The 27,938-nt window shown below is 37.4% G+C and overlaps 1 protein-coding gene across 1 annotated transcript in view; it reads right to left on the minus strand.

Moving 5' to 3' along the window:
- Window positions 1–3,239: 3,239 nt before the first annotated feature.
- Window positions 3,240–27,938, minus strand: part of LOC119783474 (FRAS1-related extracellular matrix protein 2-like) — a 120,351-nt gene continuing 95,652 nt past the window's right edge. The window contains exons 7-24 of the mRNA XM_038285032.1: window positions 25,745–25,894; window positions 25,397–25,606; window positions 23,523–23,720; window positions 22,511–22,675; window positions 22,236–22,418; window positions 20,994–21,124; window positions 20,492–20,650; window positions 19,555–19,858; window positions 15,391–15,522; window positions 12,824–13,155; window positions 7,492–7,684; window positions 7,265–7,390; window positions 7,047–7,174; window positions 6,444–6,578; window positions 6,203–6,329; window positions 5,767–5,954; window positions 5,522–5,668; window positions 3,240–4,981 (exon numbers count right to left, since the gene is read on the minus strand). Coding sequence (XP_038140960.1) covers window positions 4,448–4,981; window positions 5,522–5,668; window positions 5,767–5,954; window positions 6,203–6,329; window positions 6,444–6,578; window positions 7,047–7,174; window positions 7,265–7,390; window positions 7,492–7,684; window positions 12,824–13,155; window positions 15,391–15,522; window positions 19,555–19,858; window positions 20,492–20,650; window positions 20,994–21,124; window positions 22,236–22,418; window positions 22,511–22,675; window positions 23,523–23,720; window positions 25,397–25,606; window positions 25,745–25,894 — 3,542 coding nt within the window. The 3' untranslated portion in view covers window positions 3,240–4,447. The remainder of the gene's footprint in view (window positions 4,982–5,521; window positions 5,669–5,766; window positions 5,955–6,202; window positions 6,330–6,443; window positions 6,579–7,046; window positions 7,175–7,264; window positions 7,391–7,491; window positions 7,685–12,823; window positions 13,156–15,390; window positions 15,523–19,554; window positions 19,859–20,491; window positions 20,651–20,993; window positions 21,125–22,235; window positions 22,419–22,510; window positions 22,676–23,522; window positions 23,721–25,396; window positions 25,607–25,744; window positions 25,895–27,938) is intronic.

The following is a 27,938-nucleotide window of genomic DNA, read 5'->3' on the forward strand; positions in this document are numbered from 1 at the left end:
ATAGTGAATACAGGGTAGGTGAAGGAGGCTTGCCTGCCTCACAAGAATAGAGCTGCATGGAAACACAGGGAGGTATTTAAATGGAACTAAAGTAACTAAAAATGTAAAAGAATACTTAAATTAAAGAGAAATTTAAACAGGGGGAGTGGAAGCCTAATGGTTAGGTCATAGAGCTTGGAACCCTGAGATTATGAGTTCAAGCTTCCTCCCATAGACTGCCACCCTTGCTCTCTGTGCAAGACCCTTAACGCCCGACTGCTCCCCAGGCGCCCCACAATGGAAGCTCACTGCTCCCCAAGGGGATGGGTTAAATGCAGAGGTAAATTTTTCCAATGTGAGATCAATAAAGTTCTATTATTATTATTATTATTATTATTATTATTATTATTATTATTATTATTATTATTATTATTATTATTATTATTATTATTATTATTATTATCAGTTATTATTAAACACAAAAGAATGGACAGATATTGAAAACACCAATCCTTTAAAATTAAGCCCAGAGGAATGAACTCAGATGACAAAACCCAAATGAGCCTAACAATAAAATATGCAAGAGCTGTTAGAACATTATCATTAAGGAAATTTTAAAACTAAAAAATACCAAACTGCAACTGGAGATCATGACATCAACAAGCTTTACTTTAACTGTGGAGTTTTATGGGTAGGCAAGGTCATTAAGGTTTAATGGGTGGAGACGTGTTAAGGATAAAGCTGGAACTATCAGCTATTGCCATATCTGTCTGAACTGGAAGTGCTGCTTGGGTTTTGGAAAAATAAATTTTTTCTTTTACTTTTCTGACAGATAAAAAATCCAAAAAAGGCCCCCAATTCTGGCTAGTTTATGTTAAACTAATATTCTTTCCCCTTAATGGTTCCAATGGTAATGAGTGGACACTGAGAAATTTCAAAATGCGTCTACGTCTACTTTCTGCAGAGCTGTAAAGCTTCTTCTGTGAACATTTTACAATGAAAAACATTGATAAAGTTTATTTGGAATAAACTTACTGATATTGGTGATATTATTGATATGATAGTGGGCTGGTAATTGGAACATACTTGTTTCCAAATTTCCTGTGCCGTGTCACTGCTTATTTTCTTGAATTGTTAAATACTTATTTTATCATTTCACTTTACTTCTCAACTTTTTCTTACTTTATTTAGTTTCTATACCCAGGTTGTTAGTAATATCCATTGGGAATAAAAAAAAAAAACTTCTTTACTGCAACTCATATTGAAAGCTCTTTAAAACTCTACTCAATACAAATAAAAGAAATAAAACCTCACCACCAGGCACCAGTAAACAATATTTATTATTACATTTACATAAAAATCAATTCATAAAAAGACAATACCAAGGTTGATTGTGCTGAAAATGTGGTCTATATGTAGATGACTTCCTGTGGAGTGTACGTTACATTGCATAGCTTGTATTGGCATGTGAAGAATTTGATGCAAGAAAGTGCGTTTGATGTTAAATGCGGTGGCATTTTCTAATTAATCAGGGTCCAAAATGAAATTCACAGTTGAATCTCAGCAGTGTACAGAATCTTCCCATTGATTCACACCTCAAAACCACATCTACTTACCGGAGTAAATACCAGCCATAATTATACATTGATGAGTCACAGCATCATTATGAGATACACATTCAAGCACACCGATCTGAACACGTTCAAAGCAGAATAAGACACTGATATAACAATACACATTATCAGTAGATTTCAGAAGTGATCTTAATAAAATCATGGACATATGTAAAATGGCAAAAGCTGTATTGTACTGTGTCCTATAGTGATCTGTAAGCAGCTAATCTGTGTGCATCGCTTGTCCATAAACAATAAATCTACACAGCACTGCCAAGACAGCTTAGAAACACAATGTGAGAAAACAGAGGTCAGATCATCAGGTGTGAACAAGTCTTTTTATAACCACAGCACTGGACGCTTAGTGAAACAAAGAGGCTGACAGTGGCTCTTGGGACATTTCCTTTCAGTCAAAACTTCAACACCATGCACATAAAAAGGAAAAAATAAACAAATAAAACTCCTGAGATGAGCATCTTTATTCAAGCATACCTCAACTTGTGTTGAAAAAAAAACAAACTTTCCCTTAACCTTTAATAAATATAACAGTATCCTGGCAAAAACACAATGGATCACCTACACTCAGGATGGTTTATATAAGTAACCCCACAATACAGTACAAAAAAAATAATAATTGGAAAATGATATGAATTAATATGGCATTAATATGTATAATAAAAATTGATTACCAAATAATCCAACAAAACTATTGTCAGATGCTTTATTTAGTAGGAATAGATATGTAAGATGAAGATAAAATAACAACAAAAAATAGTTTTCTACAAAAAATTTGGAAATCCAGGGTGATTTTTCTAAAGAATACCCCTTCATTTTGGAACTATGATAATATGATAATATATGTTTGTTTTTTTTTATATACTGAGACAATAAAACAGGTACAGGATCTCTTTGCATCCTTTTGGATCCCTACTACATCATTAACATCCTTAATTCTATTTCTCAGCCTGCAAAAGCCATAAGGAAGAAACCTTAAGAACTGAAATGCAAACTGTTTGGTGACAGTAGAGGTGTTTTAATCATTTCTTTCTTTTAAAGGGAAGCTTTAAATATTCACTTTTGCACTGGGTAGAGTCAGAGGTAAGCATTGGCTGACTAATAGCATCAGAGCATACAAGGATTAGCCAGTGAAAGTCCCTCCTGTTTAATGTTGTTTAAATGAGATGCATGGTGAAGTACTAGAGGAACCAGAGATTTCTTTTAGCATTTGGAGCACGGAGTAAACAATGCTGCCCCTCCCCAACATGTTGCCAGACACTGCTGCTGTCCTATTTTCCATTAGTTACACACAAAAAGGTATTTGTAAATAATTACAAAATTTTATTATTTATGGTTCATAAATTGAGAATATTAAATTCAATGCCTTAATGGCATGCAGTTTCAGTCAATAAAGTTTTGGAGGGAATCCTAAGGTAACAGGCTCTGGTTATGTAAAGTATACCATTGATTCCCAAAGTTGGGGTCATGACCTCGCATGAGGTCACAGACCTACAAGTGTGGGGTCTAGAAATCCTTTTGAGAAATTAAAGTAAACTTTGAAAATTATGATAATGAAGCATTTCTATATGTTTAAACATATTAAAACATCAGTAAAAAAAAAAAAAAAAACTTTTTTATTTTTCGATTTAATTAAAAAAGCTTCCTGAATGGGAAGCAAAGCGTCTTCCAACTTGGAGACAAAGTCCAGTGGTTGGTTTTTAACTTTCTTGGAATGACTCTGACCTAGATGACTGCGAATCTTCACCAGCATATCACTCACAACTAGACTAAACAAAATACACATTATTTATGCTGTTTTTATTACTATTATTTCTGTTTTTACCAGGGTTTTACCAATTTTTGTATTTCACCAAACATTTAGGTCATGAGACCATTCTGGTACCATTTTATGGGTCAGAAGCCAAAAACTTGATAACTAATGTATACTACCATATTTCACCGCTTTATGAACTCAGTTGCTATGGAGATTATTAGGGTGACACATGACTGTAATGTGAGTCAATATTAATCTGCGTTATCAATGCTTCAATGTCTGAGGGCTCCATTGCGTATTTCACCAATTCTTTAGCAACAGTTTTCTGTTATTGTAAAATGCAGTCAGGGATGAAAAATACAGGATCTTATCCAGTGACAAAGGGCATAAGGGTGAATCGTTATCATTTCAAAATCTGATCTTCTCACAGCAGTGCTTTCAATTCATCTCAGAGCAGTTTGTCTGTTTAACTATGAAAAAGAATCAACTAATCACGGGAATGTTTCCAGCTGAAACAGGTGTTCTTTCACTGCAAAAGCCACAGCTAAAGTTTATCGGTTTATACTGTATGTGCATCCCTGAACAGCACTTCAAGTAGTCATGTAAACATGTCATAACCTAACATGTTCAAAGACATACGGTTATCAAAGCAGGCAAAAAAGGAGCATTTAAACCTTTTCATTAAAATTCTGATAATGTGAAATCTTCATATTTTCGCTGAAGGTTATACAAAACCACATACTGGCTTAACTTCCATTCTACTTAGAGCAATGCATGTTTGACCTTTTCTATGGAAACTGGAGTTTAATGTCCTGAAGTTACTTCAGGCACTTTAAGCCATTAACCTGAAACTGGGAATATAATGGTACCATCAGTCAAAGCTGTAGTGATAAATAAATACATAGCATAGTGCTGTAATGAGTGCCCTTGAATGAATGCAGTACATTAACAGACACACTCAGTAATGCATTTACTCAATGTAATTTTTTGGTGCTGTGAAACCAACTCAGGAAAAAAAAAAAAGAACATATAAAACCCCCATATATCCCCTATGTCCATCTGTCCGGTCCATGCATATCGCTGCTCAGACCTCAGAGCTGTTGTGGCAGTCTTGCATTCTCACCACCAGCATGGGTTCAGTGCTGACGGACCCTTTCACCACCTCCTGCACCCCCTCACTCCATACCTCTTTCCCCTCCTTCTGTCTGGATCTCAGCACCAGCGTAATGGTGACAATAATGAGGACTGTCAGTAGCAGCCCCACCAGCGCCCCCACTATGCTCACTAGATTTTCCTCCTGATCATCAGTGTTCAGCTTACTAAGTTCTCTTCCACCCGAGAACAGCTCAGGCGATCCCTTGGACCTTCTCTTTGTGCGGTCCAAAGCAATATGCATGATGTTGGTCCCTCGGCTGTTATCTATTCCAATATCCTCGGCGATGGCGCTGATTTCCTCACTGGCAGACCTTCTCCTGCGGTGGCCTTTTTCGCTTGATGATGTCAGGGTGGAAACAAAAGAGTGGTACTCCAGACTGCGTTTCCCAATGCCCCTGTTGGTGTTTTCTTTGGAACGAACAGTGTAAATAGTGTGTATATACCACTCACGCCCTGCAGCAACCTGAGGATGAGAAAAGTAATGAATCCACAAAAAAAGGCTGTAGGAGTTATGAGAAAAAAATGTAATTGAGCATTCTACTGAGAACAACAGCAAAAAAAAGTACAATTCACACTCCGAATTCACCATGATATAGACACAAGGACTATTTTTTTGTGATACTAGTGGATCTACAGATACTAGAGGACTAAAGTAAGCTTATCTGTTTGTATAACAAAAACAAATCTCAAGCTAAAGTCCTCAAGGCTGATTTCCTTGCAGAACTTTACCACACTTGATTCAAGTGTAATGAAGCAGAGACACAACTAAAAATTAAATGCCACAGACCAGCTTTAAAACATTAGTGAAACATGGTTTTAAAGGGACTCTTCTCCCTCATGCACACACAGCCTGAAATTAGAAAGGCTAGCAAAACCTTTTGAATGTTAACCTATATTTCTAAAACAGGATCGGAAAGTATCTGTATCTGCAGATAGACGGTTAATAAAAAGAGATGAAAAGTCAGTCATAAAATGCATTATTAAAGAATAAGACATTGCATACCTGGAACATGGCTGTAGAGTCGAGTCTAAAGCCATCTGATCCTGGTTGTTTGACAAGAGATAAAGCTGATGGGTCGTCTAGTGCCAGCACTGCATTAAAGCTGACATCTCTGAACTCACGTGTCTGAGTCTCTGGCTGGGCCTTGTCCTGGTGAATCAAGTGATATTGATTTATAAATAAAATAAAGCAGAGAAGAAAGTATTGTTCTCAAAGTTTTAATAAATACAAAAGAGTTGTATACTAACAAGTATCTTGAATCTGTACAGCAATGTTGGAGAATCAGCCAGACAGCCGAATTCAAACTTTGTTGGGTTATATTTGGGTACATAGCCGTCAGCTCCAGCACAGAGAAACACTTTTTCTATGCTGCAGAAGAAAGAATCTCCCAGATTCTGCACTGGATCCACCATGACTCGGCCGTATATTGTATCACCTGAAAAGGTAAAGGAGTCATGAGTTCTATTTACTGCTGTTCTTTTATCGATCACCTCAGTTCTTAATGTTTTTTCTACTTTTTCTACTTTTTCACACAATCAAGTGGAGACCCCAGATAAAATACATATAAATATATTCTAATATTTTCTTTACTTCTTTCAAATGGAAATGTTCTGCAAAAAAAAACAACTAAAACTAAATAAACAACAACTATCTAAAAGAAATGTAAGAAATAGAAAGTCTCACCTTCAGAAAAGGCAACATCACTCTCCTGAGCAAAACCCATAGAGCCATCAGAAAGCCAGAGATTCCTCTTAGACAGCAAGAACATCTGAGTGTTCAGACTGAATTCCACTGCAACTGGGTCGCTCACCTGCAGGAGGATACAGCTTTTTAAGTGAGAGAAGGCAACACAGCTCTTGACAAAAAAACAAGCAAACAAAAAACTGATTAACAACGACAAAAGGTTGAACAGGGTTATTCTTACTTGTTGAAATCTGATGTCAAGGTCGAATGTAAGAGCCTGTCTGGGACTGCAGATATGCGGAACAGTGTATTCTATGTTCTGAGATGTTGTACAGGGGATCAGCTTCACCGTGTACGTTCCAGAATAATCTCTGACCTGTATACAAAGGTTACAATGATTTTAGTCTGTCCCTCTGTTGTGGCCCTCATGTTCTCTGTAGAGCTCAGACAGGAGCTGGTTTGGTATGACAGTACATGAAGGTTTTAAAAAAAGTTACAGCTTATAACCACTTTGGTTCACCCTGATAGGCTTCCTATTGAGATAATGCTTTTCTAATGAAATGCCAAGGAAAAAATAAATAAATAACAGATGCTTCTTACAACTGCTTCTCAATAAATCTGAATATATTTAAAAAAAAAAAATCTATTTTTTACAATTTCTGACGGATTAACAAATTCCAAGTCTTGACTTAAGTTTTACATTTAGGGACAAATAACCCCCATCTTTTCCATCCCTCTATCCATTGTCTATCCTTGCATTGTTCCCCTGTTTTAAATTTAAGCTATAGCATTAAGTTAGGTTGTTTCTTTTAAATAATGTAATAAAAAAGAGTGATAATCTTACAGCAAAATCGGAGATGAATGTCCATTGCTGCACAGGCTGGTTGTAGGTGGGCTCACTCCTCACTAAGGTGAGGTTGAATATAAGGCCAGGGTGGTCTTCGCTCATCACAGTGGATAACAGGGATGTTGCTGCACACAGTTGAAGACATTTAAAAGCATTGCTATTGTTTTGTTTGCTTGTTTAAAGAATCTAAATCTGAATCTGTAATGATTTCTTACCAGTTCTGGTTATTCTGTCCTTAGAATGAGACTCAATAAACAGTCCCCTGAAATGAGCTTTGGTGCGGAAATTCACCACCAAACGTCCCTGCTCATTGATGCGCATGCTGGTAGGATACAACGATCCTATTAAAAATAAGTTAATAAAATAAATATATAAATAAACAACATCATTTTAATAGAAACTTCTTTTTAAGAAACATACTTTCCTGCAAACAGGAACTTACCCTGCAGCTCTGCTTGTGGGGGGCTACCGATGCCATCCTTCCACAGAATAGCGGTGTCATAAACAAAAGTGAGGCGAAGCTCTGACTGGAGGTCAAAGTGCTGCCAGCCCCCCGTGCCAAGTGGTGAATGGAACACATAAGACACGTAAAGAGGCACACGGAGCGTCACGTATGATTGGACCAGGTTCAGAACCTGCAAAGAGGTTTCAGGTGGAAATTAGTGAAAACTTTGTATCAGTTTATTTGAAAAACAACTAAATGCTGACACCTGTGAGTAATATCTTATGCTTTTTTTTATTTAAATAAGTCTTGTAAGTTTATTTTTTTTATTTAAAAAAAATCCTTCTTATACAAGTGAGTTATTTAAAGCACTCTTCAGATTAAAGAATAATTGTAGGTAGCAAGGCTATAATAAGTACAGAAGAGATGTAACAGATGAACACATAGCTCTCCTCCTCATGATCCTTTAAAACTTCCACTCCTACTCAGTGTGTTCAAGATGTCAAACGCCTTCTTGTGTTGTTCACAAACAACTAGTATACAGTGATGTAAGCACATATTGACATTTCTTTTTAAGTAAATTCCTTTCCCAATTAAAACACATATATGCCTTGTGTGAAAGTAAGCTCAATAAACATTCTTTTAATAAATGTGACAAATCACCTGTATATTATTCATTAAATCACTTTAGGTGTTCATGATGCAGTACCACACACTACCACTAGATGACCCCGTTGAATAGAATTTTGGCTTTATTTTCTATGCCTTAAAAGCTTTATATGACAAGAAACAGTATCACCTACATTTAAAGTTTATCTTTATCTTTAACAACAGACCTCATAGCTCAGGTGTATATATTTTAAGACTGCTTTTCATTGTAATCACTGCAGATGAAACAACTTTTGCTTGTGTTTATTAGTAATGCTGCCAAAGGGTTAGGGTACCGCAGAACATACAGACATTTTTTCTTCATGCGTTTACGTTCTCCAACTCACATAGGGAATTATCTGAAATTATTGTTAAAATTAATGTCACATTCTCTGTTTTTTATTTTTTTCTGTCCAAATAAAGTAAACCTGGCCTTACATTTCTTTCTTTGCATTTCTTTATATCCTTGAAACTGTCCTTGTAGGGACTATCAGCAGATCTACTCCAGCAATAATTTAATGTTCTTGTTTTATGATAGAACTTTCTCTCTGTGTTTAAAACTGTCTTAGGAAAAGCAGAAGATAGGGAAACTGTAGCAACTGTATTTTGTTCTTCATCCAGTTATTTCTTATCAACTTATGACTTTATCTGTGCATTTGTGTGTCCACATCTTTGCTAGAGTTACAGAAGAAATAAACAAAATGCATTATTTCACATAGAGAGAATAAAATTATACTAATTTGAAGAATTTTTTCAGATGGAGTATGGAATAAAACCATACAACATCTCTCGTCCCTTGAACAGCATATAGACATACACCAGCCCCACGTGCATGTACTCCCATGTGAATAGCTGCCACTTAAACAGTGAGTGCAATGAATTTAAGGGTCTTAGGCTGTAGGGGGCTATATTCCTATGAATGCTAAACAATGGGCCTTGTGCTAGAAGCTTTAATACAAAAAAATTGCATTGAAATTGTTTGAATGTCGCATTCGGCATTTTTCTCCTATTTCTAATCTCTCAGGTATGAACACATTTTACCAGAGCTCCAGACTTGACACAGGAGTCTTGTGTAATCGGTCAGCTGTTATCCAAACTTTGTTTTTTTAATCATACGACTACATTCGTTGTTACTTAGAAGTAACTGTCCTTTTTATTAGGATACATCATTATGCACTGCACAATAACAACACAAAAATCATCAACGGAAATCAATTTTTTTTATCCAATAGAGGCCTGGATTTAGAGTCACACACAAAATTAAAATGAAGAAAACACACTACAGGTTGATCAAACTTTCATTTATTGTCCTTACAATGGGTTAAAATGAGGTTCAGTATTATTTGTGGCCTCCACGTTCCTGTATGTCTTTCCTACAATGCCAGGGAATGCTCCGGATCAGGTGTCGAATGGTCTCTTGAGGGATCTCCTCCCAGGCCTGCACTAAAGCAACCGTCAACTCCACAATGGTCTGGGGCGCAATGTAACATTAGTGGATGGATTGAGAAATGATGTCCCAGATGTGCTCAATTGGATCCAGGTCTGTGGAAAGGGTGGGCCAGTCCATAGCTTCAATGCCTCCAATTATATAGGAACTGCTGACCCACTCCAGCCACATGAGGTCTAGCTATGTCCTGTATTAGGAGGAACCCAGGGCCAACCCCACCAGCATATGGTCTCACGAGGGGTCTGAGGGTCTAATCTCAGTACCTAATGGGAGTCATGCTGCCGTTGGACGGCACATGGAGGGCTGCGTGGCCCTCCAAGGAAAAGCCACCCCTCACCATTACTGACCCACTGCCATACCTGTCATGTTGAAAGATGTTGCAGGCAGTGTCTCCAGGTTCTGTCACTTCTGTCACATCTCTGAAGAGCACATTCACTAGTGGTGAATTTGCCAATCCTGGTGTTCTCTGGCAAATGCCAAGTGTACTGCATGGTGTTGGGCTGTGAGCAGAACCCCCCTCTGTGGATGTCGGACCCTCATACTATCCTTATGGAGTCTAACCAGTGGTGAAGGCACATGCATATTTATGGGCTGCTCTAGGTCGTTTTGCAGGGCTCTGGCAGTGCTCCTTGTGTTCCTCCTTGCACAAAGACGGAGGAAGTGGTCCTGTTACTCTCCATCTACAGGTACACTGGCCTGTCTGCTGGTAGCGCTTTCTGCCCCTGGACACTACGCTAACAGACACAGCAAACCTTCCTGACACAGCTTGTATTGCTGTGCCATACTGGCTGAGCAGCAGTACCTGAGCCACTTAGGTCAGTTTTACAGTCTGTGTCATGCTACTGCGAATGTGAAAGTACCACTAACATTCAAAACTGACCAAAACATCATTCACGAAGCATACAGTAAGGTACTGAGAAGTGGTCTACGGTCCCTGCCTGTAGAAGCACTACTTTATTGAGTGCGTCTTGTTAATTGCCAATAATTTCCACATGTTGTCTATTCCATTTGCATGTGAAACTGATTATCTAAAAAAAATAACCTTAAACAGATGGGGTAGGTTTAAGCCCAGGTTTAAGCTTTCAAAAACCTAAATGCAGCAATAGAGTTGATTCCTTCCTGCTATCATTGCAAACCCCCACCCCCTACAGGGGACCAGACATATTCCCTGTTTAGCCAGGCCAACAATTCCCTCTAACGACCCCCCTTTTAGAAGCATAGACCAGTATCAGGTATTGCAGGCTAACAAAGATCTCAAACGACTTCCCATTCCTAAGGGGCGGACCCGTTCTTCCGGTTCAATTTGCATGTTTTCTAAGCCAAAACAAGCCGTTGTTTTGGTCCACCCTATAAAGCCTAGAACTAAATGCTAATCCTGACATTTTGAATTGGAAAAGCTTTCTGGATGGGAAGCAAAATGTTTTCAAATTTGGAAACAAAGTCCAGTGGATTGTTTTTTTTTGTTTGTTTCTTTTTACTTTTTTGGAATGACTGGTTTATTTTGTTGTCATTTCGTCAAAGGAAAGAACAGTAAGTGAGCTCTATGTGAGGTCAAGCTACTATTAAAATGACAATCTGAAAGTTCAGAGAGGAGGTTAAGCAACATGTTGCTGCTTGAAACTCCTCTAACAACAGGACATACACTCATTTCAATCCATTACAGCTCCTTGGGTTTGTTATTACATAAATTGTGGAATGTTTGGGTTTGGGTCTGCCTGAATTTGTCAAATTAGTTTTACCAATAACATTTTTATGTTTATGCATTTTATGAGAGAGACAGAGTGTGATGAAGGAATGACAGATGTGGGCTGGAGATGTGCAGATCAGGTGTGTGTGTGTATTAATAGGATATTTAGCAGAATGTTGTTTCATGTTGGTTGATGGAGAACTCATATCAAGCATTTATGTCATTGTTACACCTCTTACCTCCAACAGTGGTTTTCATTGATCAAATTATTTTTATTTTTACTTTTGCAACAGTGCAACCAAAGCATTTTACAGCTCTTGTGATTTAGTTCCGCACTTGCTGGCTTTTACTGCTTCTTTAATTCTGCTGCTCAGCTGTTAGTCAGCAGAACCTCAATCTCGAAACTGGTAAACTCTCTCTTTTTCGTCTTCAATGCCATTTCCGTGAATGAACACCTTCTAACAAGCGCTGTAAGCCGTATCCTTATATGGAATTATCGTACCTTATTTATGCAGAATTGGAATTCTAATGAATGCATGCTCACTTAAACGGAGGTGGACTGCATCATTTTTATGAGGATCATTTACAATCATTTACGGAAGTTAAGAATGTCTGTTGAATCTAATGTGGCGCATGCTTAAGAGCTCACAGTAGGAGAAAAAGTAAGTAAAGTAAGCAAAAAGTAAAACTAAGTGCCACTAGTGCAAAGTTTTTGTTGGTATTTTGTGGTCCTTGATTTGCAGATCTGCATCTGTAAGGGCGTCACAACAATAAGGTAGTGACCCCCTTAGAAATGTGGTTCTATTGAAGCATAGCAATTGCACTTTACAAATTGGACCTCAGACTTGTAGATTATAAGCCTTGCTTGTAAATATTGTGTACCAGTGGTCATAGCCGTTTCCAGCAACTATTATTCTTACCTGGTCTCTATGTCATACTGCATCATATGCACTGTATACCAACCCCCACATATTCATCAGGCAAATCAGCAAAAAGAAGCTTTTAGATCAAAGGCTGGAGGACAAAATAACAGCAGGAAATGAGCATGGTCTTTATCAAGACAAACTATATATAAGAAAAAATATAAGAGCACTACAAAATTACAGTGCTGAAAAAGCAACTTTAAAAAAGAAAAATAGAAAATAAAAAATAGAAATGTTGACCTTGTAAGGATTTGGTTTTGATGAACACATTAAGTAAAGCTATTAAAAGAGATCCTATGGATACCTCCACGTATAGGAGTTTATATCTCAAACAGTGGTAAACACAATGGGGGTGGTCTTGGCTGGAACTTACTCAAACTTTGAGTGTGTTTCTGTGCACTTTCTCACAGAAAGCTGTCCATCACAAGCACGCAAACACACACACAAACTGCCCATTATAAGGAGGAAAATCGATATGGTGCCGCTGTGTCTGTGCGGCCTCCTCATTTAGACAATTGTAAATAGAATGAGCACAACCACCAATCCAAACAGAGACCGCATTAAAATATGTAAACACAATCTCTAGATTGAATCTTAAAAGAGGTTTTGAGCATAGATTACACACACCTGTCCATCCGTGCCTATTGTTCCTCCACAATCTGTAAGCAGCTCAGACATGTGGTAGTAGCTGCTGAACTCCCACAGACATGCTTCCAGGTTCAGGTTCTTGTAGAAGCGAAGCGTGCTGTTCCCCCGCAAAGAGCCACTGAACTGGTAGGGCGCAGACTCCGCCATGCTCTCGGGGCTGTGTGTCAAAGCCGTGATGAAGCCGTGACCTGTGGTGACCTCATTGAAGTCAAGCAAATTTGAGCAGCGGTGGTTTCCGACTCGGGTTCCATCCGGACTGAGAGTCAGATCAAAGTTTGTGAGGGGCCGAGTGGAGATCACAGGAAGCATACCTGTGTAATATAAAGAGAAAAGAGTCCAAACATGTTCACCTTTCCTTGATATAGTAGTACAGCCTTGTAAAACTATTCCGAACCTTTCAACTTTTTCAAATCTCACAACATTTAAAGCAGAAACTTAAAGTTATTACATTGGAATGTTATGGGAAAGACAAACAAATAGTGCATGTGTGCAAAGTGCAACAAATTGATGCAAAAAAACACAACAAATTGCTTATTTTCAAAAATAACATCTGTAAGGTTTCTCTCTATATATATATTCAACTACAATGAATCAACTTGTAGAACCAACTCTGAGGGTACAGGTAAAGGTCTTTTATTAAATGTACAGGGGCGGTGCTAGCCTTTTGGGCACCCTAAGCGCCAATGTTTTGAGTTGCCCCTTCTCCTATAAAGGTACTTTTACTTAAAACCTGACAGGAGTACAAGAAGTATTAACTGTTGTGGACAAGGTTAAGTATCTCGGTCATATTATTAGGAGTGATTGTTGTAATGATGATATACACAGGCATTATTGTGAATTATATGCACAAGCAAACATGGTGGCACATAAATTTCACATGTGCTCTATGTCAAAGTTGCTCACTTTAAAGCCTATTGTACTCCACTGTACATCTGTGTGCTAGTTACAGTAAAGGCCAATTTATGCTCCTGACGCATAGCCTCTGCAACAATCAAATCTCGAGCAGAAGCTATGCGTCAGAAGCTATGCGTCACGCCCCTTGCGCAGAGGTTCTGCAACCGTGCTAAAAAAATCTTGACTACGCATTGGACAGCAAATCCGCGCAGACCTCAAGCGGAAGTGCGCAGACAAAAAGCAGCTGTGATTGGTCCTTGGTATGCCTTTGTGGCTGTTTGTGTAGTCTTCCTTCTCGATTCGGTGCTGGTGCCATTTTTAAAAACTGAGGAACAAGTACAATGGACAACTATGATGAAAGGTTAATCGAGGCGGGTCGATCCATTAACAGAACCTGTTCTTCTTCGATGTCTAGCAACTCTAGATGCATCTCCGTGACCGTGATATCTTGCAGACGTGCCATTGTTGTTTCGGAAGATAAACACTCCTGCCGGCGCCACCGACGTGCTCGTGACCATCCGCTGCAGTTCGCGTGAGTTCTCGAATAGGCTCCCCCTTGCACTTTGGAGGGAAACTGCTGTGTGTCCCTAGAAATTCCAAACTGACCGAGAAGCATACCAGCAACACTAGTTCGCGACCAGACCTAAGCGACATTTGATGTGAAATCTAAGCTGCCCTTTAGGCCGAAATGCAAAATTAAACAATGATGTGCTTTGGATCCTATTGAAGGTCCCTTACTGGACTAGTGCCAGTCCGCTGGACCCAGAGTGCAGGCTGTGGGGATCGAACAGGGTACTTGGAAACTTGTTAGAGCAGAAGCGCACTGCTCTAGCCACTAGGCTAACACTTATATAAAATAATGAACCCATTTTAAATGCTACTATTAGAAACATTGCTCATAGATTTATAATATTTTTGGAAGACTCAAAATGAAGTAACTGTTGCTTTAATTAAGCCTCAGATACATGTTATCGAATCTATTTCTTGTTATTTTTAAGTTTGTATTTTTAAGGGTAGTTGTTTTTGTTTATATATCTACAAGACAGTGTCCAAACATGGTTTTTACTGTCATGGAGTTAAATGAGCAAAGACAACAGATTTTGAGAGGGACTGAAACAAGAAATCAAAGTATAATGAAGGAAATGCAACAGTCGGGAATGCAATGCTGAAATGGGACTCGTCCTATAAAGTGCTGCTAGAATAGATCTTATTCTTTGTGCTGTTTAACCATTTTGTATTTGTTTGATGCAAACCCCTAACGACCTTATAAGGGTTTTTTTTTTTCTCTAGAGTAAACTGACTTATATCAAGTTTTGTTTTCCTGATGAACATTCATTAGTACGAGCGCCTAATAATTTATTAACAAAATGTGAAAATGTTTGATGGACATTAATTCAATTGAAAAATAAAGGACTTTAAACTCTGCAGGAAAAAAGAAAAATGCAAAAGAATCTCGAATAGTGAAGAACATAAAAGTAAAACCAAAACAATATAAAGTAGTTGCTTCGGTTCAATATATATATATTTTTTTCTGGGGTTTAATCAATATTCTGGCTGCAATGCTGCTTCTGATCCCCAGTTGTGAATATTACTCACACTACATTACACTTGACTTCATCTCGAAGCTGGCCTGCCTCCAGCTCCAAACTTACCATCTATGTGAGGCATGGTAATGGTCACTTTGATGAGGTTAGGGTGTTTTGGGTCGTCTGCTCCGGTGTAGCGCAGCTTGGCAGAGAAAGGTTCAGCACCCACAATTCCCATCTGACGAGGCTGACACATACCTTTTTATAACAAAATGAGAAAAAAAAGACTTAAGCATAAACTCAGTATTAAATCAAATACTTCTCATGAAGCAATGTGAACTGGTGTCCTTTTAAAGTGGAAGATAGATCTGGTAATCTATACAAAAGTGATACAGCTATTACCAAGTGAGGCAGCAATTTACATATTTTACAGGAATACACTGGGACCACCCAGGGAGAGCAGGTCTAGACTTGTTGCTTTCAGGATGTGTAGGTGGAATGAGTGCAGCATAAATGATTGCGTAGCAACAGCAAAAACCAAGCACCCTTTTCTCTTTTTGACAAATGACTGATAGGTCTGAACCATACTGAGACAACACACCCGTAGCAAAACTGAATACTAGGTATGTAACCTGTTAAAATGAGTCAGAAAGTGTATTTGTTATTAAAATCTTATATTTGTCCATAAATCTGATCTGACATAATCTATGTAAAGATATTACATGGATTTTACCAATAGTTAAAAAAGAAATTATGTATGTATGCTTTTATGGCTGTTTTATCAGATGAAGTCCTCTGTGATCGTTATATCATTACAGTACAGAGGCTTCCAGTTTCATTACTCAAATTGCACAACCTTTAATGTTCATTAATGCAGTGTTGTATATAGTAGTAGTAGCAATATACTGTGTTATACTGATATATAGTCCTGGTGATAAAAATGAAATAAAATAGATGTGTATTAAAAATATTCACATGCTTGTTTAATCTGTTGGTTTATATTTTTTTCTTCAAATTACTGAGTGAGATTAAATCAGTGTTTGATGTCACATCACTTTCAATTATTTTATTGATGTGAACAGAATAAATGGATTGAACATTTCCTTTATAATGGTTCTGCTTGTCCTCTGAAAAATCCTTGAGGTGACATTTGTTGGAAGTCGAACTGTCAACGTAGATATAAAATTTAAAAAGAATGAATAAATATTGTCTTAAAATGTTTGTGTCCTTAGACTTATCAGTTGTGTTATCAGATCTCAGAAACCAAAGGTTAGTTGGGTTTCCTTTTAAGCTAAAAGTACAACATTTTAAAACATTAAAATATCCTTACTCCATTTGTCAGAGTTTGCCATGTTATCATGATATCCACCTCTGTTTAAGCATCTTAGAGAGGAAGGCTGCTGTAATACTTCAAAAATGACTTCAGTATAAAAGTGATTTGTATAGGAAAACTGTAACCGTATTAATTTATTTTTCCTATTTGTGAATGTTAAAGAAGAATGGATTTAAGGTAACTGAAATCTAAATAAATAGTTAACACAAGGACAGTCTGCAAGACAGTTTAGGGATTCAACCTGAGCTGTGTTGCTGCTTCATGTGTGATCCTTCTCATATTGCATAACACATAAACTATACCATATAATTTAGGAAGCCTATTTACGCTGCAAAGCATCCTGTTACACTTTACATTTCATGCTCTTGTGCTGAGTTTCTACTTGATTTTCATCAGCAACTCCGACACACCAGCAACCCCTACTGTTAAAAGGTCATAGAGCTTTGCATCTCTTCCTGACATACAGAAGATATATTCAGTAGAGCAGAGATGAGGTCATCAGTGTATGACATTTGAGCAGCATGCACATCAGCGTGAAAATTTAAAATTTCCACTATAAGCATTATATGTGTAAAGTACGGTGGCAATTCAAAACCCGTCCATCCATTTATTTTCTCCCGCTTAGTCCTTGTCAGGGTCGCTGTGGGGACGGTTCCTATCTCCGGGAGTCTATGGATGAGAGGCGGGGTACACCCTGGACAGGTGGCCAGACTGTCACAGGGCAACACAGAGACACACAACCCTGCACATGCACTGTCACTCTTAAGGAAAATTTAGGGAAGCCAATTAACAATCATGTTTATTGACTGTGGAAGGAAGTACCTGGGGAGAATCTATGCATGCATGGCCAGAACATGCAAACTCCATGCAGAAAGACCCCGTGCCAGGAATTGAACCCAGAACCTTCTTGCTGCAAGGTAACAGTGCTACCCCCTGCGACAATGTGCAGCCCTTATTCAACACCCATTTACTTAAATTAAACTATGAGAGGGTTACTTTCCCCAAAGAATTAGCGTTCTGTCTGGAGTTAAAGTGTGAATTGCTGTGGTTTCTTTTGCAATGACTACTGATGGTGATAGAAGCCTGGCATTGTCCATGTATGGGAGCCTTTTTTCTGTCTCTGCGTGCCTGGGCAGCTGTAGCTCACCACTAAGAATGGGTAAACTAGTGTGGGGTGTTACCTTTTGGCATTATACATTAGTGTTAGATAGTGTTGACTTGCAACTATTAGGTGTTGTATCAACTCTGTCACTCTGTTAGCACTTTAGCATTTACAATAGTGTTGTTTTTACTATGGTAAACAGGAAGTAGAGGCTGCTCCTGTTTAGTTTTAATGAATGTGTTGCGATCGGGGAAGCTTTTCTTAGGTTAACATGTCAACTAGTACTGCCGATGCTGCTTCCAACCATGTCTACATGCATAATAACAACATCCAGAAAGATGTTTGCTACATCAGCGTTGATTCGAAAAAAGTGTTTTCATCTTCCTTTTTGCAAATATTCCTTTTTTCGCAGAAATGACATCAAGAGAACGTAAGAACTTTTAGCTAATTTCCAGGAGTTTATCAACATTTTGCAGTTTCCATCAAGCTTATCTGATGCTATATTTAAAGAGTAAAGAGTAAAGACTCTTTACGTAACAGAGGTTGGGTGCCGGCTAACTTTGTTCAGAGCATTTTGAGTGCTTGTTTTTTTTTGCGCTGCTTCTATGTCCCGCCATCATCGGATCTGTTGCTTTGAGACATCCGATTTGCGGTCGCATTTCACTGCGTACATAGTAGCTACGTGGTTGGAGGAGAGACACACACTCAGTGAATTTAACCAGCAGCTACTGTGATAGATGTTTAAGTAAAAGTTAGGAGACGGGTTGGTTAAAAAAATTAGATGCCACAGAAAAATCTGTTCATTATACATACAGAGCTTTTTCAGTTAAAAATGGCAACAGATTGTAAGTTTATACACGTTAGTATTATAACACAGCTTGAGAAAACATTTTTAAATGTTGTGTTCTTGTTTATTAGTTTAAAAAAAGCTGGGCTTCTTAGAGGACCATGACTCACTGTTACAGGTTAAAATTAACACACATCTTTTGTTTTTCTTATTGTACAGACAAAATCAGACTTCAGAGCTTCTGCACATCTTGAAATTTTCTTTCTGGCATCATTATATTTGTTTATAGGTTCATGAATATTTTTAAACAGAGCACAGAGAGAAATGGGAGAGCTGCAGATATAAAGGTGAAACAGATTTATTGGGATATGCAACATGAAATAAAATATATCTCAAAGTCTACCAGAAAGTTTACAGGAAAAAATATGCTATGCTATATCTAAAATGCAGCATATCCATATGGATGGATGGATGGAATTAAAATTGTACATTCTAGGGATGTAATATCCATTTTAGCATCGTAATTGGCTGTTATTTCTTATTTTTTTTATAGACCCCCATATATAATGCACTAAAAGTAATCATCTATAAAATTTAATATTAGTATATTATGGTTCTCTTGTGTTCTTAACAATACGAAATTATTTAAAAAATATATGTTTGAACTCATTTTTGGAAAATATAAAAACCTGATGAAAGTGTTTGGGTGGAGTAACTGTAGGTCCATCAACCACAACCCATGTGTCCCCACCAACTTTCATTACAAAGCTACACCCTGAAACTGTCTCAATGCAATTGGCCAGGTTTCCTTTGATAGAGAATTGTTTTACTTATATGATAAATAAGTTGAACAAGAGTTCATGCCATGGATTATTAAACTAGAATCATATTGCAACGTGTGCACCTGACTTTGAATCTGTATCTAAAACCCACTCAGGGATTGAACTGTTCATACTTAATTTTAGGTATATTTATCTAAAAAGACAAGGGGCAAAATCCTTGTTTGATTTAAATTTTTTTCTGCAGTAGCAGAAAAGCAGAGAATTGGGTTCATTGTTCTGCTCTCACCTTCCTCCTGGCTGATGGTGATAATAGGACTGCTGAGCTCCAAACCTTCCTCCCCGTTGGAATTAACGGCCCGAGCGGTGCACCGCACCCTCCATCCTGCCTGGAAGTAGACCGAGTCCAGCGTAATCATCTTTGAGGAGGTAAAGAAAGTGTCAAAGTCCACCTCCCTCATGGGGCTGGTGATGCCATTGGGGCCAGCTGGGGAACTGATGAGCCAGCGGTAGCGGGTCAAGGTGTTGTTGATGTGCTCGCTGACACAGATAGAACCAGTCTTGTCATAGTCGGGATATTTGGTGTCACAAGCCTGGAGGATGGGAATCAGGAAGAGTTGGTGGGTAAAAAAGAAAGAAGAGAGGATAAAATCCAGATGTTTCAGTATGTTATGTTCTCATAATGGAGTGTTTATAACTAGCTTTTAGGTATTTAGCAGAGTAGAGATAATGGATAGAGGGCTGAGGTTTAAAGAGATTCTGCAGATTTGCTTTTAAACCTGTTGACACTAAGCCCCCCCTGGTGTAGCACTCAACACTTTTTTGTTATTTTCTGACAAGACTACTTCATTTTACCTCCTTGAGGAGCCTCCCACGCAGCTGACCACACTGCAGCAAAACAAGCACATCCCCACTCCTGCACTCGCTCACACACAAACACCCTCATGGTCCACACACAGCAGCCACCTGAGGATCAAATGACTTAGCACATCACGAGAATCCACTTAAGGGTCTCACTGAGCCTGTTTTCAAGAGTGGAAGCGATTCTCCTGTGTATGAGGAGGACTGAAGCCCTGCTAAACCATACAGCGTGTCTTATTAATGACAGTCTTAGGTAGTGGTGGTGATGGAGGGGGTGATTTGGCGCTGCTGTCTCCTGAAAACCTTAAAAATTGCCTGTAGATCATAACAGTCATACTGTTTATTGGGATCTCTGCTTGACTCACTGTGACACAGATGACTGGGTAGCCAGCTGGTGGGTGGAGCATGTCCGCTGTCCTGGCGACATTATCGTAATGAAGCAGAGACACGACATGAGGCAAAGAGGGGAAGGTGACATCAGCCATGCTGTTGGGCTCCTCGATGTAAACTATAGCTTTCGTCACCTGTTTCAGAAAGAATTAGCAATTTATGACAACTGCCTATCTTTGAATTCTGTATTCAGTTTCTTCCTCCAATTCCTCCTTTTGTGTTTCCATCTGGAGCTTTTAGAGTGCAGGCTGCTCTTTCACTTTCTTAAACAATCTATTATTTATTGTGAAATGTTTTCATTACAGCAAAGTGCTGCTGTTGTCTGTTCAAGATATTCCTGAAAAACAGATCCCTAGTCTCACAAGAACTGACCTGAATAAATATGGCTCTATGCATTTTTTTTATGCTTACAGTTTGAGCTCTAAGAATTAAAAGTAATAATAATGTGGTGGTAAAAAGAATGGAAGCGTAACCAACCTGAGTTTCAGCAACCATGTTCTCATCTGGCTTTAGATGGACCGTAAAAGCCTCCCTCATTTCTCTGATACCATCAAACAGCACCTCCACCTCTACGACGTGTTGCTTCTCTCCTTGTTTAAACTCAATATCTGGGCAAACACAAACAGCCTTGATTGCAGTTAATGAATTGTACAAAAAATAAAAAATAAAAACAGGACAAATGGATCTTTCTAGAAAAAGTGTTTCTGTCATACTTCCATATCTGTGATATTTCTCTAGCAGCAAACATAGCTGTCTGCAAGGCCACTGTCTCTTTATATGTTAAATGTGCAGATACATGGGGGGAGAGAAGCTCTGTTTTAAAGCAAAACAGCACATTTAAGATTTCTAATAAACTCGTCATAAGTTATTTTGATAAGATCTCAGATTGAAACCTAACAATAATAACACATTTATGGAACACATTTATTCAGCTCTTAAGCCCTTTGTGTTTTCTTAGAGGACTATTACTGAGGGTTCGCTTTAAAGTTTCATTCTCTTCAACTCAATGCAAAGGTCTTCTTTTGAATTTAGGTAAGGGAACTTAGATGATGATGATGTAAGAAATTTTTGTCTGATGAAGCATTTCTCTGTTGACTTGAACACCTTTTTAGCTCAGTTTACTGGTTATGAATTCCTTTAAAATCTCATAATGTTTTAAAGAGTTCATGGCACACTTCAATTCAATAAGGTCCCCAGAGGAGATACAGGAGAAAAATTATCCGTAGCATCACGGGGTCTCCGCCACAATTAACAGTGAAACTTAGTTGATTCTTTTCCACACTGATCCTTTGTTGCATGCTAAACTCACCTGGTTTAGCACTCAACAGCCATTCTGCCAATAGTTCTAACTTCTAATGCAATTACTTCATTCATTGTTAAAAGGTGTAATAAAATACATACGGTACATTGTAAAATTGAGGAATTAGCTACTGTCAGAGTAAAATCTGATCATTAACAGTAAGCATTTGCTTCATATTTAAATTTTTTCTTAATAATATTAAACACAGAAAAGAAAAATAACACAGTTAGTTTGAATCAACGGGACATTTAGCTTTCTTACCAAGAAATTGTGCTTTTACAGTGTTTTTTTTACATTATATTACATTTTGCACATTTGCAAAAAACTGTTTTTAAGTACTTTCATAGTTTTTTGCATATTTTTGAATTTTTACTGAGGCTCTATAACAACCTATGTTAGAAAGTGTTTATAAAGATTACCTCGAGAAACCGGGTAATAATCCGCTCCTGAGATAGCCGACCCATCTTTGGTATGAACCCGAACCAATGAAACCTTTGATGTGTCACCAACCCGAACCACAGGGATCCTCACAGTTGCCACTGTACCAGCTTCCTTCGGTTCACTGACGCTAAACCTGGTTTCCAACAACTGGATGATGGGTTCTGAGTGATGAAAGCAAAATAAGTTGAGCACTAATTAAGGAATCAATGCTTTTATCTTAATTTTTGACTCTTTTTTTCTCCATCTTACTTACTGTCAGCTGAGTCCTTTATTTTAACTAGAGACTCATTCAGAGATCCCACTGATGCACCAAACTGTGAGCTGCTTCTTGGTTTCCCTAAGACCAGCCTCAGCTCCTCAACATCCTCATACATTGTATCATCAACCAACAAAAGAGTACACGGTTTCTCCACTTCACCTTGTGTGAGGAAAAAGCATTGTTATATTACAGAGTAAACACAGAGCCTCATATTCAAAAGAAGTGTGGCACTGAACATATAAAATTCATCCACTGTGATGGTAAAAGAGTCTGCAGGTTAAAAGAAAAGAGCTTCCAGCGGAATTTTGTGCAGAAAAAAACAAAACCCTGATAATTTGGAGAGATTGTTACTAAAAAAAAAGATTATTTAGAAAATGTTGTTTTCGGCATTCTTGCACATACAGTATGTGCACAAGCACAAATGTGTGTGTGTGAGCATGAGGGTAGAAAGGAGCCAAACTGTTGCTCTTTGCAAGAGCTAAGGATGTCAGTAAAAGAGGTTGTCAACTATTGCTCTACAGTGAGAAAAAAATATTTCTATAGGAAAAATAACATTAAATACAAAGCTTAAACAAAATTTATACTGCTTTAGCTGGACCACCTGCAATGTCCCTCATCCAGCTTCAGACAATCAGCATCAGAACTGCACCTCCTCCTTAGCATGTGGCCTAGCTTCTCTCTCCCGCACGCCAGCAAACTTTCACCCGCCCCATCTCCTATCTCAGCATCAGACTATTCTCAGTCCCACTAACCCTCTATTCCTCCACCAGGGGCCGGGCCATGGGGGGAGATTACTTTAATCATTTTCCTAGGTTACTCATCCAAGTGCATATAATTTCAAAGCATTAGTGTCTTCTGCCGGGGCCTGAGCGCCAAAAAACTGGTTTAATCCATTCAATAAAACTTTTCTAATTGTTGCTTTTCTCTGTGTAAGTCTCTCCAGGTTGAAATAATAAAAGAAAAGATGTGATAAATGTGCAGTGTGTCGGTGTGCCTGATGAACTACCTGGTAAGAAAGTGATGATGGAAGCATCTGTGTTGGGTCTCTCCTCAAAGTCATAGGCAACTTGTGCAGAGCCCTGACGGGAGTAACAGCGAACAGAGGATTGGTGCCAGATGTCACCGCTGCGGTACACTGTAGCTGTTATCTGACCGTCACTCTCCTCCCCAATATAAACCGCTTCACGAAACTGGACCTTTGGTACTGGTGGTCAAATATAGCAAAAAGTAAAGTTATAAGGAAGTTTCATTGCATATCTCAGAAAGCAGCAGATACAAAATCAACAAGGATTTTTTTTTGTCTTATAGAGCTGGAAAACCACAAATGCAATAAATAGAGGAGTACAAAAACTGGAAACTGTTCGTCTTTGTTGTGTAAAGTGGAATCACAGACTTAGAAAGATTTCACCATTTTTTACAGGGCAAATTAAAAAAAATATAATTCTGGGTCGGCAACTGTAGTGGGTTTTTTTGTAGTGGAATCTTAGGATTAAGTTGCTTTCATTAAGTTAAAGCTCTAAAAGAACATAATCCATTTTCCATTTTTATCTGTTTCCAATGTCATTTACTGTATAATTAACAACCTTATTAATCAGTCACACTCAGCAGCAATAACTTAACTAAAGAAAATATACTTTACAGCTTCCACAGTACGACAAAAGCTGCAGCTTATCACTGGAGACACATTTTTCAGTGTTAGTGTGCATCTATTTAGGACTTTTAGGATTTACCATAGAGTGCAACTCAAACTAAATTTTGACAAATGGAACTCATTTGGTAATTTTGATCAATGTCATTGTGGTTTAATATATAAAATATAATATGTAGTAAGAGTAATGAAATAAGCTCCTGGCAATCCAATTAGTAGGTCTTGACTTTATTCAGAAAGGACATGAAGCGTCAAAGGCTGAGAATAGGAGGGTAGGTGGATCGTATAACTCAAAATGACTCAAACTCAAAACTTTTCGCTAAAAGAATCAAATTAAATTCCTGTCACACTTTTGTTTCCACCATGTTCCATAGTGGAATTTCTTTTATTTAATTGGTTTGAAATGAAGAATTTAAATACCTTTTCTGAAATGTAATGTTCTGCTCCCTATGCAAGTATATTTATTGTTTATGATGGGAAGTAAGTGTCAACAGCAAGTAATACAGTATGGTAACCCAAATGAGTTCTGAGCTACATTTACAATGACAGGATGGGGAATAAAGTAAATTAGTGCTGAAAGCTCCAAGTCTCTTTCCTGTCAATTAGAGCTGAGAGACTCCACACAGCCCATATGGCTAAAACTTATTTCAGAAAGTGTTTTATCCAACATAGAATTGACATTCTTAATTCACTAAAGTGAACCTCTTAAAGTAACATAACTGTGACTTCTTTTATATATTTTCACCATTATTTTTAATTTTGTTTCATTTGCTTTTTGAGCAAAACCACCATTAGATTAGATTAATCATTTTGTATTTTATTCTATCTAAATGACTTTCTGATGAAATACTGACAAAAGCTCAGAGCTTTACAGCTACACCTAAGAAAATGTAAATATGGTGAAGTATATATTAATTTTTTGACTCTCATTAATGAAATTGTAAAGATATGTTATATAGATTAATTACATATAATTTTAAACATGCAATGGGATGATTTCTTATGGATGATTATTAAAATTATAGAAAATAAAGACATCCAATTTTGTGCCTTGGTTAATTTAACATTACATATGGTAAATTTCAAGTTAAACGTATAATATATAATTTCACAGGGTATGGTGAAGAACTGGGACAAGGACTGTATACTTAAACAATTTATATTTTGCTTTTATTACATCCAGAAACAATAAACAAAACTCAGTATGTAAAAGTAGTATTTTATAAACTCACAGTCAGACACTGAGTCATTGATGATGACTGTAGCTTTTCCAGGTTCTCCAAGAACACCATTCACTGGCATTCTCAGAACTAGCTCAAAACTCTCAGCGCCTTCCAGCTCTGGCTTTCCCATGTCATCCAGAATCATGACCTTAAACATCTGCATGCTGACACCTGGAGCAAAGTCCAGATTATGGCTTATGCCAACATAGTCAATACTGGCTGGAAACAGAACAGAGAGAGGGGGTCAAATGGTTGGAATATGTTGATGAGATACAAAGAATACGGGCTTATTGTGATTAGTGATAAATTAAATCATTTAAAAATGTTTGAAAACAATATTTGATTATGGAAACCTGCCTTCAGCAGAGGCACGCTCAGATTTCCGAGAACGGACTGTAACAGTCCCCGTTTTGGAAAGGTCGGTTCCTGTCCTCCACACTTTGACCTCCACAAAGCCAGCACTCTCATCCACGTGATACTGGACCTCTCCAAAGTAAAACACAGGAGCTGAACACAGAAACAGGAAAAATTATATTTGTTTTTAATTAGATGAGTAAATGTAGTTAAACACAAAAGGTAAACACTGTCTACAAGAGAAAAAAAAATGTACACCTAAATGTGTTTGACAAGTTGATAGGATTGACCACACACACCAACAAGTCCTGATTTTTAGCTTAAATGTTTTAAGACCTCCTTAGTTTGCTAAAAGTCCCATTATAATCAGCTGAGATGACAAAACATCTTAAGATATTGACAACCCAAAATGTTTTCTAGTTCCAGCTTCAGTCTGTGCTACTAGTGTGAGTACCTCATTCTTGACACTTTGAGATTAATATATTTAAGACTCTTATTTTGAAGTAAGAGAGATACAAGCGCTGAACTTTTTATGCTGTTATCAAAGTTACTTATCAATGTCTTTGGCCAGCATGGGATAGAAAACAGGAGACATGAGTGACAAACGTGAAATTAACCATTACTGGCTGGCTAACAGAGGGCGCTAGGGCGCCGTTACACCCACCCAATGACTTTGATTAAGACATAAAGAAACCAAATAAAAATTAAATGATAAAATTGAAATAGTTTTGAAATATACTAACATATTTTTTAGATGTGCAAGATAAATATTTATCTTTAATGACGAGTAAAGCTGTTTCGTTCGTCTTGGAATGGTGGCGTATTTCTGCCCTGGGGCTCAAAAATATTTGGCCATTGTCACTACCTGATCTGTCCCAGAAGCACGAGACGTATGTAAGCTCATTTGTGCATGCGTAAACAGATATACGTCCGGGTTTCTGTAAATAATGTAATTATGGTATAAAACTTACTTATTTCTATCCTTAACTCACTAAAGATTTTATAATTTTTCTGAGAAAATTTTGATGCTTCACCATTTTCACAATTTTTAAATTGCTTCTTTGATGTCATCATCGGACATGCTCAGAGTAGTCCGACAAAATATCATTAAATTATATTTATCTGCAATTTAGTTGTTTCTTTATTTAAGTTATGCACAATATACCATAATGTTAACACAGAGGAAAACATAAAACTCAAAAAGACTAGATTTATGTTGAAATCCAAAGGCCCTCAGAAGTAGCGTAGAAACCCATTTTCGGAACAGATCGGCCACAGGTGAGTAATAAGGCAGTAAGGATTTTAAGGCATTTATTTTCATAAAAAATACATTTTAACCTTCAAATTATAGTTTAGTACGCTTGCTATTTTTGGGGAGGGAAAAACCTAATTTAGGTATTTTTTACAAAATAAAATCGAGGGCACCATTCACATGCAAAATAATAGAATATAGTTTACTTTTTCTAGGTTTTTTTATTTGCATAATAGCTCTTAAATAAACACATTCTCATAAAATATGTATATTTTTATATATTAAAAAATATAAAGCTTATTAATAGCTTCTCCATTATTAAACTGGTACATTATATTTTTTTAGGTTTATTGTGACAATAAATAAATAAATAAAATATTGGACCATCCAAAACACTGATTTGCCTTCACAAAGCCTCAGAAGGGCAAGATTTATGTACAAAAACCTGCACATTAATAAATTATGTTTTGTTTGTTGTCATACAAATATACTGGTGTAATAACTTAATATATGTTTGATTGGTTTTTGGTATACGTCTAAAGAGAAAACTCCACCAGCCGCCACTGAAATGAACATCTGTAAGCGTTGTGAAACTAACCCAAATCTTTGGGTTAGTGTCAAAATCAAAAGATTTTTCTACACTAAACAAAGATTCATAATAAAACATTGTGAAAACTTCATTCAATTTGGAAATTTACAATTAAAGGAGATACAGCATTCACAATAGGGACATTTTATGTAGAATGAGACAGGTGTGAAAGCTGCTATATAGCTTTGTCGTCCACTTCGTACACATGAAAAACATTGTCAGTCACCCAATTACATGGCAGCAACATAACACATCACATCATCTTTTTCTTTTTAAACTAATGATCTACATTATGCATACAAGGTCTATAAGGAAACATATAGTAAAACAAAAAAAAAAAAGGTAAAAAAGGTAAA

Source organism: Cyprinodon tularosa, unplaced genomic scaffold (assembly GCF_016077235.1).
Source record: "Cyprinodon tularosa strain WSP-4 unplaced genomic scaffold, ASM1607723v1 ctg205, whole genome shotgun sequence".
Classification (NCBI taxonomy): domain Eukaryota; kingdom Metazoa; phylum Chordata; class Actinopteri; order Cyprinodontiformes; family Cyprinodontidae; genus Cyprinodon; species Cyprinodon tularosa.